We start from the raw sequence: 15,137 nt of genomic DNA, 5'->3' as shown, positions 1-15,137 counted from the left end.
AAAAGGAAATGGGCTGGGTTGATGGGAGATAACATGATCGATGATGAATTTTTATTTGATTTTATATTATAACTCACCATAAGTGATTTGGAAAGGAGAGTAATCAAGTTAAGATAAATAAATTATGTGTCTTGTTCTACAGTCAATGCACTTTTATCCCACATACAGTGGAGGCATTCCCAGGGGTGAGGTTAGGTGGGGGAAGCAGCATTAGATGTCATTTTGGATTTTCAAAAGTATTTTGCTTGGAAACATTTTCCACAGGAAAAGCAGGTGCAAATCTCTGCAGATATTTCCCCCCACAGCAAAATAAAGCGAAACTAGGAGATTACTTGTGAAAATTCTGGTATAGGTGTTAGCTGTGGGTACATGGGTCCTGTGCCTGAGTCTGTTTTCAAGGTGCCCCAAGTTCTGACTTTCTCCTGGAGTGTTAAGTTTGCTTTGGCTCATGATCCTACCTTGTCTTTCTGTCTCACTGCACAACTCCATGTTAGCTCTGGCAATTTTAAAATATAGGTATCTTCTGCAGTGTACTGGTTTCTCAGCACTGCCTACATGGATTTTTAATCCTGATGTTCTTAGGGAGATCAATAGGAATGACAAAAATACAAATCCCTGCAGGCAATAGGGTAAAACCAGGACTGAAGCAGCCTGTCTTGAAAGCCAATTGTCACCCCTAGCTGACCCTGAATGAGCTGTTAATGATGAACTTATCTACAGGCATTTTCATGCCAATAACACATCTGTTGCAGTCTCTAGGGATCACAACTCATGTTGCTGTCGTTTTTAACTTCTCACGTGCACTACATTTCATAGTATAGAAGATGGGTTCTCAACCCATTCCTCGGGACACATCTAGCCAGTAAGGTTTGTAGGATACGCATAATGAATATGTATGAGATCAATTTGCATGCACTTTCTCCATTGTATGCAAATCTATCTCATGCATATCCATTGTGGGTACCCTGAAAACCTGACTGGCTAGGTGTGTCCCAATGACTGGGTTGAGAACCCCTGGTATAGAAGCAATTGAGAATATTATAGAATGTCATTTTATTTACCTGACCAACATAAGTTTCCCAACACTCACTCTTCTGACTTTGCATGTTGTAATTCAATGAAGTCAATGTCTTGTTCAATGTCAATGAAGTCAGTGTCTTGTTCAATGTCAGAATGGGTTTCGTATTGTTCTCTTCTGGTTCCAGAGTGAATGTGGTGTTTCTTTGCATTCTGGCATCAGGCATTGTTGTAGATAAGACAGTAAATGCTTTTGTGGCCAAAAATGGAACAGAATGTTCAGTGCTTGCATTATTGCTATTCTGAAAGATCAACAGAGAAGAGAGGGAGTCCACAGTACAGGAGAACAAGTCAACCAGAGAAAAGAGTACCAAGATCCTTCAAGATTGGGTAACCATCAAGCTTTTAATGAAAGACCCGATACGGGCTTTGTTTTGGCATAATGCCTGTGTCAGGAGTCAACCTTGATTATACACCTTGAGTTAGATGTTGTAACATGCCCCAAATAGAGCAGTCACTGAACAAACTAGCACTCACTTCTGTTGAGTTACTCGGCCTTGAAGGCCCTTGGTGCTCTTTTCTCTGATATTCTGAAAGAACAGATTGCATATTATAGTGTGTGCCTGGATTACAGGGACTTCATGCCAACATTTCTCTCATTGTAGAAGCCTCATGGTACTTACACTCATGATGTTTACTTTGTCTAGAAGGGCGATAATTAAGCTGTAGAGGTTTCCCAGATATAAAACAAGAACCCTGAGAACAGAAAACATTGCCTTATAAAATAATCAAATATAACTGACAACTTGTTTCACACGTAGACGAAGCTTTATAAAATTAACCACTATGCAGAAAATGGTTCTAACAAAGTAGCGTGGAGGTGTACATAAGTATAAATTAGGCATGCTGAAAGTTCACATAGATGTTCCAAGGAGCATAGTTTCACTGGGGCTGAGGGGGAGTTAAGATTGTCATGTGTATTTTATCAGAAAAGAGGAAGTCCACAGCACAGAAGAACCAGCAAACCAGAAAAAAGGCATCATGGGCCTCCAAGAATGGATAAACATCAAACCTTTAATGAAGGACCCGTGTTTTGGCATAATGCCTGCACCTTGGGGGAAATACTGTAGAGTGCCCTGATTAGGGCAATCACAACATTAGAGAAATGGTCATAAGCTCTCGTTGCAATTGCCTTAATCTGGGTACTCTACAGTATTTCAGCCAAGGTGTATTATAAAGGCTGACCCCTGATGCAGACATTAGGTGGCACCATGACCCGTGTTGGGTCTAACATTTGAAGGTCATTGGTGCTTTTTTTCTGGTTTGTTCATGTATATTTATAACATGCAAGTGTACTTGCATGGGGCACTTACATATTTTTCACCTTCTGTGGAGCAGGTGTAATAATTTGTAAAAGAGATTTATGAAATAGGTGCTTTTTTGGACATTCCAAGTGGACAAGTAACCCCCAATATGGATGCAAATTGGCCATTGAAGGCTGGTATCTATAGCAGGACTTAATTTGCATTGAATATTCTGTGCACTGTACCTTGCAAGCTGAAACCGAAGAGTTGTTCTGGGGTGATACATCTCCAGCGCAGCCACAAGCTCAAAAGCTGAGGGTGCAAGCATTGTGATGAGTGAAACGACAACACTCACCTGCAAAATGGGGCATTACAGAATCACATTATTATTTGATTATTCAAATCAACAGTTAAACCAGGACTTCTTAAACCTGTATTTGGTTCAATTTGGTTTAGTTTTATTTGTGAGCTGCTTTTAGCCTTTTTAGATCTGCTGGATCGCTAAAGCATGCCATTGTGTCTCATGCACATTCTTTGTGGACAGCTTGAAAACCCATTTGAAGGTGGTGTCACTAGGACTGATCTGGCAAGACTATCAACCTACAAAAGTAATTTTTTTTAGTTTACACTTCTCTACCACCTTATGCAAAAAGCCTCAAAGTGGTTTGAAATTAAAAATATAAATCAAATGAAACTAAATACATGTTTCCCTTATTTCACAGCTTGACCTCTTAGCGGAAGAACTGTGAGCTTACTACTGGGGGTCACGGGCACCATATTAACCCAAAGACATGGAAAAGCAGGAGTCACTGGGCATTACTTCTGCTTCTAGATATCAGGGACCATTAGATCCTGTAAGAACCAGGGTAGTGAGGGATCTACCAGAGGGCATTGGGGTGGGGATGGGGTTCTTTAGGCTGGGTGAAAATAGATGTTGGGGGGAGGGACTTCTTGTTGCCAGGAGGGAAATTGGGTGGCAGATCTGGCCTCGGCCTTTACACCTGCCTTTCCAGCAAGCACTTAATTTGTGCCTCAGGACAGGTATAAAGGCCATCATCTATATTATTTAGATAACTACAAGTACTGTGTTCTCCTGGTAAAATGGGGAATATAAGTTGGTATTTTCAGCCTTCCCACACCCTTTCCATTCCCTAACCATGTCCTCTTCCCATCTAAACTTTGTGCCATGTTTTCCAGCCATTAATAGCAGGTACCAAAATCAGAGGCGTAGCCAGAGCTCAAATTTTGGATGGGCAAACTGGGTGGGCATATGTACAGTAGTCTCCACTCCCCCCATGCCAAGTCAAAACTTTACAGTAAATACTTATGCTGGAGGGGATCCCCAAGCCCCACCACCTACAGGGTTCCTCTGGCGGCAAGAACAATGTCCTCTCCTTCTTGCTCCAACTGGTGGCAGTATTCACGTGCTGCCGTTGCCCCGCCCCTTTGTGCATGCTCGGTTTTCACGCATGCATGAAAACTGAGCATGTGCAGCAGGGGGAAGCCAGTGCAACGGCAGCATGTAGACAATGCCATTGGCTAGAGCAAGTAGGAAGGGAGCTGTTCTTGCCGCTGGAGGACCCCTGTAGCTGGTGGGGCTTGGGGATCCCCACCAGCCAATAACAAGTGTGCAAGAATTTTGGGTGGGCCTGAGGCCAAAGTCACCCGTGGCTATGCCACTGGCCAAAATTGAGCCTATTTTCTCCATGATTTGAGCTTCCCAGCGTCAGGGTTTTGATCTCTTATTTACTTTTATTTATTTACTTTATATTTAAGCGGTTTACACAGCTGATGCCAGGAAGGGCAAGGAGAGAAAGGGGAAGGGGCATGAGGGACACGGGGGAGGAAGTGGGAGGAGGGACACATGATCCCATTTCTTCTGATACTTCTCTTTTCACATGTCACAGAAGCAGACCAGACAGTACTTTGATAGCTTGGACATTGATTGGATTGGCAGATCCTTGTAGCTTTCGGCAGAGACAGACAGGCTTACCTCATTTTTTTCCCAAAGTGTCAGTTCCACTTTAGTACGCTCTAACTTTTGGGAGCGATCCACAACGAAATAGATAATATAAATACTTCCAGCGAGTGAAAGGAGAACAAGAATGTTTGCGATAATCCTTAAGCTTATTGTCACTGCCCTAAAACAAAGAATTATGTTGTACCAAATATGTTAATATTAATTGCCATTCTTGCTATACCGCAACTGTAGAAGTCAAAGAGGTTTACACTCCTAAAATCAAAGCATCAGAATTAGAGGTAACAGAGACATATTTCAATTTTTTCCTTATTCCTTTTGTTTAGATTAGTACAAATAATAATATTGGGCTGTGGGTGATAACTTGAGCAAGACGTATGAACTTAAAAGCAGTGGCGTACCAAGGGGGGGGGGGGCGGTGGGGGTGGTCCGCCCTGGGTGCAGGCCGCTGGGGGGGGGGGGGGGTGAACACATGTGAATTGCAAAATCGGACTGAAACAGGGCAACAGGCGCGCCCCGCGGCACCCCCCCCAACGGCGTGCACCTGGGGGGGGTGTCATGTCGCTGGGGGGGGGGAAGAGGGGGCTGCGCTGCACCTGGGGGGGGGGACGCATCGGCGATCCGCCCCGGGTGTCAGCTAGGGTCGGAACGCCACTGCTTAAAAGTACTTGTTTGAAACACCTCCCACTGTCTCACCTTGTTCTAACATACAGACAATTTCATCCATTGCTATACCAGCATGATTTCTGCTAACCATTAAGGGAATTTAAACAACCCTGTGTTTGCTATATGAATTTAAACGTCTAATAACTCAATGGCAAACAGTGCTATCTCACACAGTCTCTTTATAAAGAGGTAAAATGACTTCAGATCCCCGGTGCTACTTTAATTAATTATTAGCAGCACCGCTCCGCTCTGCCGCTGGTTCTTTAACATTCCAGTGCGGTTAAAGGCGGAAATCCTCATCAGTCAAAAAAATCCTCTATTTATTGACTCGCATTCAGTTGTTATACTTTTATGCTTTTCGTTGCACTTATCTTGTTTACTGGGCGTCTTTAGATGGGTTTGCTCTACAGCGAAGCAGAAAACCAGCGGAAACCGCGAGAGGGCATGAAAAATAGAGGTTCGGCTCCTTAGGAAGCGAAGGCGAAACAGGAGCTCGCTGTACAGTGAACCCATCTAAAGACGCCCAGTAAACAAGATAAGTGCAACGAAAAGCATAAAAGTATAATAACTGAATGCGAGTCAATAAATAGAGGATTTTTTTGACTGATGGGGATTCCCGCCTGTAACCGCACTGGAATGTTAAAGAACCAGCGGCAGAGCGGAGCGGTGCTGCTAATAATTGATTGAAGTAGCACCGGGGATCTGAAGTCATTTTACCTCTTTATAAAGAGACTGTGTGAGATAGCACTGTTTGCCATTGAGCTATTAACCATTAAGGGAAACATTTTTAGTGAAATTTCAGTAGATAAATGGGCCTTTACCTGTGGAAAAAGCCATTTAAAAAATCATCCCAGGCCCTCTGCGGGGAAAATGGGTGGAGCTGGGATATCCAGGCCATAGGGGAAACAGGAGGGTAGTTGTAGTATAATTTCATTTTGAAATCCCTGTGCCTGCTTCTGTCTTATTTTCCTCATGTTTGTGCCTGCAGCCCCCTATACTGGTGGCCAGCTGATTTTTGGAAGGGAAACTCAGCTGAGAGCTTGCCAGCCCGTGGGTAGCAGTTACATGTAGACTGCAAGGTAAGTGGGATGACTGAAAATCATTGTACTCCATATTTATGTTTCTGTATTGCCAATACTAGATAGAATCTCTTAAGGATGTTGAGTGAAATTACATGTTGAATGAAATGGCCATAATGTCAATTTAGGGGCCTTTTACTAAGGCCCTTAGGTGCCTACGCATGTGCAACACACATCAAATTGGAACTACCACCCAGTTACCATGTGCCCCGAGCAGTAATTCCAAAACATGCGGTAGAAAATATTTTCTGTTTTCTTCCACGTGGCACGTACCCAGCAGTAATCGGCAGTGTATGCATGCTGACACATGAGAACTTACCGCTAAGTCAATGGGTGGTTTTAATTTTGCTGCATGTCTATTTCTAGCCAAATAAATGCCTTTTTTGCAGGTGCACTGAAAAATGGATCTGCGTGCGTCCAAAACACCGCCTACACCAGCGCAGGCCATTTTTCAGCATAAGTACATATGTAATGCCACACTGGAAAAAGACCAAGGATCCATCGAGCCCAGCATCCTGTCCATGACAGCGGCCAATCCAGGCCAAGGGCACCTGGCAAGCTTCCCAAACGTACAAACATTCTATGCATGTTATTCCTGGAATTGTGGATTTTTCCCAAGTTCATTTAGTAGCGCTTTATGGACTTGTCATTTAGGAAACCGTCTAACCCCTTTTTAAACTCTGCCAAGCTAACCGCCTTCACCACGTTCTCTGACAACGAATTCCAGAGTTTGATTACGCGTTGGGTAAAGAAATATTTTCTCCGATTTGTTTTAAATTTACTACACTGTAGTTTCATCGCATGCCCCCTAGTCCTAGTATTTTTGGAAAGCGTGAACAGACGCTTCACATGCACCTGATCCACTCCACTCATTATTTTATATACCTCTATCATGTCTCCCCTCAGCCGTCTCTTCTCCAAGCTGAAAAGCCCTAGCCTCCTTAGTCTTTCTTCACAGGGAAGTCATCCCATCCCCACTATCATTTTAGTCGCCCTTCGCTGCACCTTTTCCAATTCTGCTATATCTTTCTTGAGATGCCTTAATAAAAGGGCCCCTTAGTGTAGTACTATAGTCATGGTCCCTGTATGAAATATATGCAAACTTCTGCAAGTGGGATGTAGAAGTAATGATGTCAATACATACAGATTTGTGTGTTTCTTCTTCTCTTGTTCCTCCAAAATTGCTTCCTTGAAACAAAATTTAAAGAATTTAGTAAAGTATAGGTGATTACATACCACTATAAAAGCACAAAAAATTGTGCACATGAATTTGGGCATGTGCCCAATTTGTGCATGCAATTGAATAACAAGCCAATTAGCACAGATAATTGAGAACTTAAGCAATTTCTAGTGATAATTGGATTTAATGAACATTTATTGCATATAAATGTAGGTGCAGGATCTGTGCGTAAATTTTACATGCAGGTCCAGAAAGGGTGTGTGCCCACGGGGGGATCAGGAGCATTCCTTTAATTTACATGCATTGTTATAGAACAATACGATATCGTTTATTAGTTTTACTATACCGTTTCTCTTGCAAGACAAATCAAAACGGTTTGCAATAAGTATCATACATAAACCATAATACCTAAAGGAAATCCATAAAATTATAGGAAAGTAAAAACAAGCATTACATTCAAATGAGAAAGAACATACAATTCTAAAATAAAAAAAAATTACAACAGAATGTCTATAAAACATAAGTCAACATTCCAACATAGATCAACATTTCTACATTGAGGGATGTCTGCCAGATCTCACAAGTACCTTGCAGAAACCCAAATAGTTCCCTATCTATGAATTTTCAGCAGCACTGTATGGTTAGTGCCTGAAATCCCTCTAAACACTCTAGTGTGATCTAGTTAATGCCAGGACAGAACAAGGGTGTTTTTCCTAGCTACAATATATCTATAGAGGTGATCCAGTCGCTATCCATATAGATAAGCAGTTTAATTTAGGTCAGAAAAAGTGCTGTCCTAAATGAATCTGTTCAGCTTTATGTAGAGTGGCTGAATATCACTGCTCTATTCTAATTACCTGCCTGCCACAGGAGAATATTAATCTGAGCTTCTGATCAATATAGATTGGAATGATATGCATTAAATTCTTGAGCAATCTCATTATCCTTCTAAAATAAGTTATCATGTAATGATTACACACCTTGAATTATTTCCCTGTTTTTTTTTTTTGCTTCTAATATTGTGCTAATATATAGTCACTTTTATTACTCTGTATTACCTAACATTCTGTAAGAGACATCTCCATTAAGGCACCCCAAGAATATGTGATAGGAGTCTAGACTCCTAGTCTAGTATTCTGCTTAGAGAATGCAAGCATAGAGTGCCACTGGTGCAGGGGCATAGCCACGGGCGGGCCTGGACGGGCCCAGGCCCAGCCACTTTTGCTCCAGGCCCGCCCGCCCTAACTAGCCCCAACCTAACAACATCGCTGCTTTTGGGTCTGGTCCGGGAGTGTTGCCTGCCTGAAATTGTTCTCCTCGCTGCTGCCTTGGTCCCTGCAGCATTCTTTTTTTTGCCCGTCGGCATCGCCGGCAGCGCTATGATTCACAGAGGCCGCTCCGCTCCCCCCTGCTGCGTCCATCTGGCCCTACAAAAACAGGAAGTGCATCAGAGAGGGCCGGATGGATGTGGCAAGGGGGAGCGGATCAGCCTGTGTGAATTGCAGCGCTGCCGGCGACGGGCGGAAAAAAGAACGCTGCAGGGACCGAGGCAGCAGCGGGGAGAAGAATTTTAGGCAGCAGGCACCGAGCAGTGGAAGACGCTGAGGTTTCTTGAGGTAGGAGCAGGAGGACAAACTGATGTGATAAATGTTTGGGAAGGGAGAGGGGAGATTCAAATAAAGGATCACAACAAAGGTAAAGAACTGCTTGGAGGGGAGGGGCTGTAAGAGGTGCTGCACATTGGGAGGGAAGAGAGCGGATTAATTTTTTAAGGTGAGGGAGGAAGAGATGCTGCATGGGGTATAGGTAAGAAAAAATAATTATTTGGGATGGGAGGGAAAGAGAGGTGGGGTGGGAGGGAGAGTTGCTGCACAGGGGGGTAAGGAGTGAGGGAGAAAGTTGGACATGGAATGGGAGGGAGAGATGCTACATGGGTTGGGGGAGACAACTGTTGGAGGTGGGGTGGGAGGAAGAGCTGCTGCATGGGATGGAGAGAGGAAGAGATGCTGCACAGGGGGGTAGAGGTGAGAGAGGGAGAAATGGACATGAGGATGGAGGGGGAGGGAGAGATGCATGGGGAGAGAGAGGAAGAAATGCTGGATGTGGAGTGGGAGGGAGGGAGAGAGAGATGCAGAAGAAAGAGGGAGAGAGAGAGAGAGAAATGTTGGACATAGAACGAAGTAGGAGAGAGGGAGAGATGCTGTATGGGGAAGAAGAAGGAAGAATGAGAGAGATGTTGGACCAAGGGCACAAGGAAGGGAGACAGTGAGAATGATGTGGACAGAAGGAGAGAGGGAGGAAGAAAGAGAGGTTGAACATGGGGGTGGATGAGAGGGTGAAATGTGGGGGTGACATGTGGGAGTAGGACAGGGGCAGAAAAAATGTTGTGCTCATCCAATTTGGGCTCAGGCCCACCCAAAATTGGCTGTCTGGCTACGCCACTGCACTGGTGCCTCACATTTATGCGCCTGCGGTTACACCAGCCATAGACCTGGCATAACTGTGGTTGCAAAAATGTGGCAGGAATAACTTGAAGCCACACCTATGCTCTGTCATGTTTACACGCCCCCTTACATTGACCCATGATGGGGCTCATTTTAAAAAAACACCCTTTTACCACAGCGGGTAAAAGATAGGTCTTTCTTTTTTTTTTCAGGAAATGGCCATGTGGCAAGTGAAGCACTTGCCGTGCGGCCATTTCGGGGGAACCTCTTACCACCACCCACTGAGGTGGTGGTAAGGACTCCCGTATTAGCCCAGTGGTAATCGGGCAGCGCATGGCACTGCCCGATTACTGCCGGGTACACACCAGCGCTAGCCCGGCAGTACTTCCTTTTTACTGAGCGGTAAGCCCGCGTTGGGATTGCCACCACTTTGTAAAAGGGGTTCTCAGGCATTTTCGATATGACATCTATGTCACACTTTGGATGTTTTGTGCTTATCTACGGATACTATATTGTGCTGAGATTTTTGCATGGAAATCAAAGCATATACCATAACAATGTACATAACCTAATTGGTTAACAAGGCAATCAGCATTCGTAATTTCCAATTAACAAGCAATTATTGAAACTAATTGGCATTAATTAGAATTTACGAGCAGAACTGTCTAGGTGTATTCTATAAATCAAATTTACAAGACCTGATTTTATAAATGTGGGGATCCTTTCATATATATCACTATCGGCTCCCAAACATTCACTCTTTTACATTCTATAAGTATATTCCATCTGCTTCCCAATATATGTTAAAGAGACTTTTCTTTATGGGGATCATCAGAATCTTCATCAGCAATCCCTTACGGGCACAGCGTCCCTCATATTCAGTGCGCCGTGTAACTTCCTTGTCAGGTTCTCAGGTTCAGAGCCCGCGGGGCCGGGCTCTGGAGCAAACGTGAGCCCTTGGGCTGCTGACGAGGAGCGACAGCAGCAGGCAAAACCCACCAACCAACGCTGGGCAAACACACTGGCACCGGCAGGGACTGCAGGCACCGCCCAGTGAGCCGGAACACACAGACTGGAATCCCCCGGACTGGAGGACACAGGACTGGAACACTGGACTGGAACACACCAGACCGGAACACACTGGACTGGAGCACCCTGGACTGGAGTACACTGGACTGGAGCACACTGGACTGGTCCATACAGCTTCACCTGCACTTAGTCACTGCCCCCCAAGGGTTGAGTCCCTGGGTTCGAGTGGCCAGCAGGACTTACCGGATACCGGATGACACAGGGACCAGGACTAGAACAAGCTGGAAACAGCAGTACTCCTGAATCCTAAGCTGACATAAGTGCTCCCAAGCCCTAACCAACAGAAGAACTCCAAACAGAAGCCAACAAAAGTGTTCCTAACAATAAACCAACAAAAGGACTTCCTAAGTCCTATACTAACAGAAGTGCTACCAATAGCACCACTAGGAAAAGCAGGGGAGCCACAGGGAAAGAGCAGGGAACCTAAACACATAAACTAGCACAGGTGCTCCTAAGCACCAAGCTTAACAGCTCTACAACCCTAAACTAACTACGGTGCTCCTAAGCACCAAACTACCAGCAGAGCTCCTAGCACTAAAAGGGAAGACAGGGGAGCCAAAAGAGAAAAAAACAGGGAAGCTAAACACAGAAGACAGCAGTGCTTCCAAAGCACTAAACACAACAGAGCTTCCAAAGCCCCAAACACATAAGTGCTTCTAAAGCAGCAAACCCAGAAGTGCTTCTAAAGCACCAAAAGGGAAAGCAGGGGAACCACAAGGGAAAAGCAGGGAAGCTAACACAGATCAAAAGTGCACACTGCACTACCACTAACCTGGACCTAAAGCAAACGACTAAGCAAACGTTGCAAAGGCCCTGAAGGGAAGAACGCCACTTCCTTATCAAGGCCCTGCCTGATGATGTGACCACTACCAGACACAGGCCAGCAGCATACTGAAACAGAGCTAGAGCTAACTCAGGCTTAACCCCCACAGCTGCAGTATAGCAGAGCAATTAGAGCCACGCTGGAAGCAACCAGCACACAGAGGCAGCTAGCTCAGGTAACACACAGCTGCAATATAGCAAAGCAGTTAGAGACATGCTGCTGGAAGCAGCCAGCACAGAGAGACAGAGCTAGCTCAGAAAGGACAGACAGAAGAAACAGAAGCCAGCTAAGAAGCTGACCACCAGAAATAAGGTAAGTTTGAGAGGGGTTCTGACCATAATCATGACATTCCTCATAGATCAACCCAATATTATCCGTTTTTTCTTTTTTCTTTTCTTTTCTGTCCTTTAACTCTTCATAATTTCCACAGCAATTTAAACAAATACTAGACTGTTTCACTTTTACTTATAAGTAACAAGGTACTTAGCTTTTTAGCAACGATTTTTGCAAACGAACCAAACCTCCTCCAGGATTTGATGGCAGCCTAGTTCTTAAACTCCAGAGCGAATCTCCCCTTATGTGCATCCAATGACTGAATTTTTTGCACGGGAGTGACAGAGATTTGAGGAGCATTTGTGGCACTATGAAAAAAATCCCAGAATTGTCCTACAAAGGAGAAGGTGAAGTCCTCTGCTAAGACTCCAGTGAAAACACTGTGCTGCCATGTGGTATCAGGTGAGGCGTCTGAGATTGAGGTGTATTTGGCAGCTTCAGGATATAAGTTGAATGCAACTAAGTCTGTAGGTTTAGCAGTTGGGTTGGCATCTAGCGTAATGGACACTTTGCACTCTTCCTTCCCGTTTAAATGGAACTCTCGAGAGATCAGTTACCTTGGGGTCCAACTCACGCGTTGTGTACGTCTGGTAGCGTTATACAAATGCTATTAATAATAATAATAATAATAATAATGTCTGGGACCTCTTTGAGGCTAACTGCTCTTCAGAGGGCATTGATTCGTGACCTGGATTGGTGGGCATCTGTGGAACTTTCGTGGTTTGGTAGGATAGCGACTCTTAATGAATGTACTCCCTCATTTGTTATATTTATTCCAAGTCCTCCCACTTCGACTACCTAGATCCTTTCTATCTGGTCTTCAAGATAGCCTTATTCATTTTGTGTTGAACAACAAATGACCTCATTTGCCCCAGGAGGGGGGGGGGGGGTTGGTTGTCCCTAAGTTGTTATGATATTATTGTGCAGCACAGGCCCGTTCTGCCATTGAATGGCTCCATGCTGCTGATCATAAGTTGTGGATTCATCTTGAGCAACACTTGGGGGACCCTCGTTTGTCGAAACATCTTATGTGGCTTCCGGGAAAGAGTTTGCCTGGGGATTTATGTCCCAGTATTTCTACTACTTTTTATTACTGGGACTTGTTATTTACGGCTTCATATTCTTCCTTGTCTCAGCATACTCCGATTGAGCATAACCCGCTATGGGTGTAAGTTCTTTCGCCTGCTGGTCTGGGATTGGATACTGTCAGACTCTCTTGGCTTATCTAGACTCGTGAACCCTAGGGCCACTGCTGAGGAGTGGCAGTGGCAGGGGAACCACCCAAACAAGAGACAAGGCAGAACACAGATGAACTGGTAAAACCAGGACAGGAACCGCTGGGCTGAAGCTGCAGCGGAGGCAGAGCAAGCTGGAACAGGCAGGGCAAGACAACTAGGCTTCACCTGCGCTTGACCACCGTTCCTCAGGGGTTGAGCCCCTGGGTGCAGGCGGCCGGCAGGACTATGAGACAAAAGGAAAAACCAGAACTGCAGGGTCCAGCAGGCGGCCAGCAAAACAGCCAAGTACTCCAGGAAACAAGCAGGGACAAAGGCAGGCAGCAACAGTAGAATACTCCAGGAAACAAGCAGGGTCAAAGGCAGGCAGCAACAGTAGAACACTCCAGGCAACAAGCAGGGTCAAAGGCAGAATAAGAAATAACAGGGTAGCACTGCAACAAACACTCACCGACGAGAAACTCATCAGACGACCTCTGTTGCAAAGGCCAAGCCTGAAAGTTCCCAGGTGCTTAATAAAGGAACTACAGATTAGGTCACCAGTAAGGGTGGGGCTTGGCAGCAACAACAGCAGAGCATGGCTTGGCTGGAACAGGATCCCGGAATGGACTAGACTGGACTGGAACGGATTTCAGGATTTTCACACAGGCTTCAGGATTTACAAACAGACCTGACTTAGCTGAAGGAACCCCAAAGCAAGTCAGACATGGAATATAGTCACAATCGTGACAGATACGTGGGGGCAGTTGTTTGATGAACAGGACATTGTTTCCTTTGATGTTTTATCTGCAGATTATCAGCTCTTGTCCTCTGATCATTATGCTTATATCCAGGTGAAGTGTTTTTTGAACACACCGTCGGTGTGTTCTAGCATTTTGTGAGAGGAGTCTTACTCGGAGGATTTGTGTGAGGACTCAAAGAGTACCCATGGGTTATTACTTGTCTCTATGCTTACTTGACTAGACAAATTAAGATGTATGTGCTACGTAGAGTCAATTGGGAGAGGGAGTTGGGTGTCACCATTTTGGCTGATGATTGACTTACTATGGAGAAGGCCCTGTTGAAGTCTTCCTTGTCAGTTTCCCTTAAGGAAAATACGATAAAGGTTTTTTATCACTGATATCTCAGTCCAGCGAGATTGCATCATATTTCTCCAGGTACTTCTCTGAATTGTTGGAGGTGCTGTGCAGTGTTGGGTACTAAGGGTCAAATTTGGAGAACCTGTTCTAAGGCACAGGCATACTGAAAGGCTGTGCAATCTCACCTACAGGTGTGGCTTGCTCCTCCAGTGCAATGGCACCCTGCTGTCTTCTAATTGGGTCAAACACTTCTAGGTCTAACTCGTTTGCAGTCTTTGCTGGTTAGACAGGCTCTTCATGTGGCTTGCCTAAATTTGGCGAGGCATTGGAAGCACCGCACTGTGCCTTCTTTGATCCAATGGATAACCAGGTTGTGGTATATTTGTGAAATGGAGCGTTTGACTGCATTGAAAAGAAAGACTTTACATAAGTGGGAAGTGTGGGCTTCATTTTTGAAGGCTTGCTTTGTTTAAGGGACAAGGGAATTTGTGTGCTTGCTACTGTGATTATTTAAGTTTTACTGGGAGAGGATGGGAGCTGGGGGGATTTCTATTTTGTGTGGTTTGTGTGGAGGTGGGGGTAGAAGATGGGGGGGTTACATATAAAAATACTTGTGTTAAAATATAGATGCTTGTTATTGTTGCTTTTCCTTGGAAAATCCAAGGGGGGGGGGGGCTATGCCTGTTATTCTTATTGTAAGGTTACTATTCTGTTACTTGGATTTTCAATAAAGTGTTTCTACAAATTAAAAAAAAAATAACTGTGCAAGTTGGTGTACCACTGATGGCATTTTTAACTTGCAAGTGTCACTGTGCAACACAGCCATGGCCTGCCTATGATATGAGTTGTGTTTTGAAAATCTAGAAGTACTTCACCACCTTCTATTTATTATTGATAGTGGCAGCCTATG

General features: G+C 44.6%; 1 protein-coding gene across 1 annotated transcript in view; it reads right to left on the bottom strand.

Moving 5' to 3' along the window:
• The window catches only part of TMC3 (transmembrane channel like 3), an 86,406-nt gene that overhangs the window by 36,390 nt on the left and 34,879 nt on the right, over nt 1-15,137 (bottom strand). Inside the window, exons 9-13 of the mRNA XM_030192011.1 lie at nt 7,189-7,232; nt 4,315-4,462; nt 2,567-2,676; nt 1,701-1,773; nt 1,062-1,319 (exon numbers count right to left, since the gene is read on the bottom strand). Of these exons, the coding sequence (XP_030047871.1) occupies nt 1,062-1,319; nt 1,701-1,773; nt 2,567-2,676; nt 4,315-4,462; nt 7,189-7,232 (633 nt within the window). The remainder of the gene's footprint in view (nt 1-1,061; nt 1,320-1,700; nt 1,774-2,566; nt 2,677-4,314; nt 4,463-7,188; nt 7,233-15,137) is intronic.

Source organism: Microcaecilia unicolor, chromosome 1 (assembly GCF_901765095.1).
Source record: "Microcaecilia unicolor chromosome 1, aMicUni1.1, whole genome shotgun sequence".
Lineage (NCBI taxonomy): Eukaryota > Metazoa > Chordata > Amphibia > Gymnophiona > Siphonopidae > Microcaecilia > Microcaecilia unicolor.
This window is presented reverse-complemented; position numbering and strand designations above follow the sequence as displayed.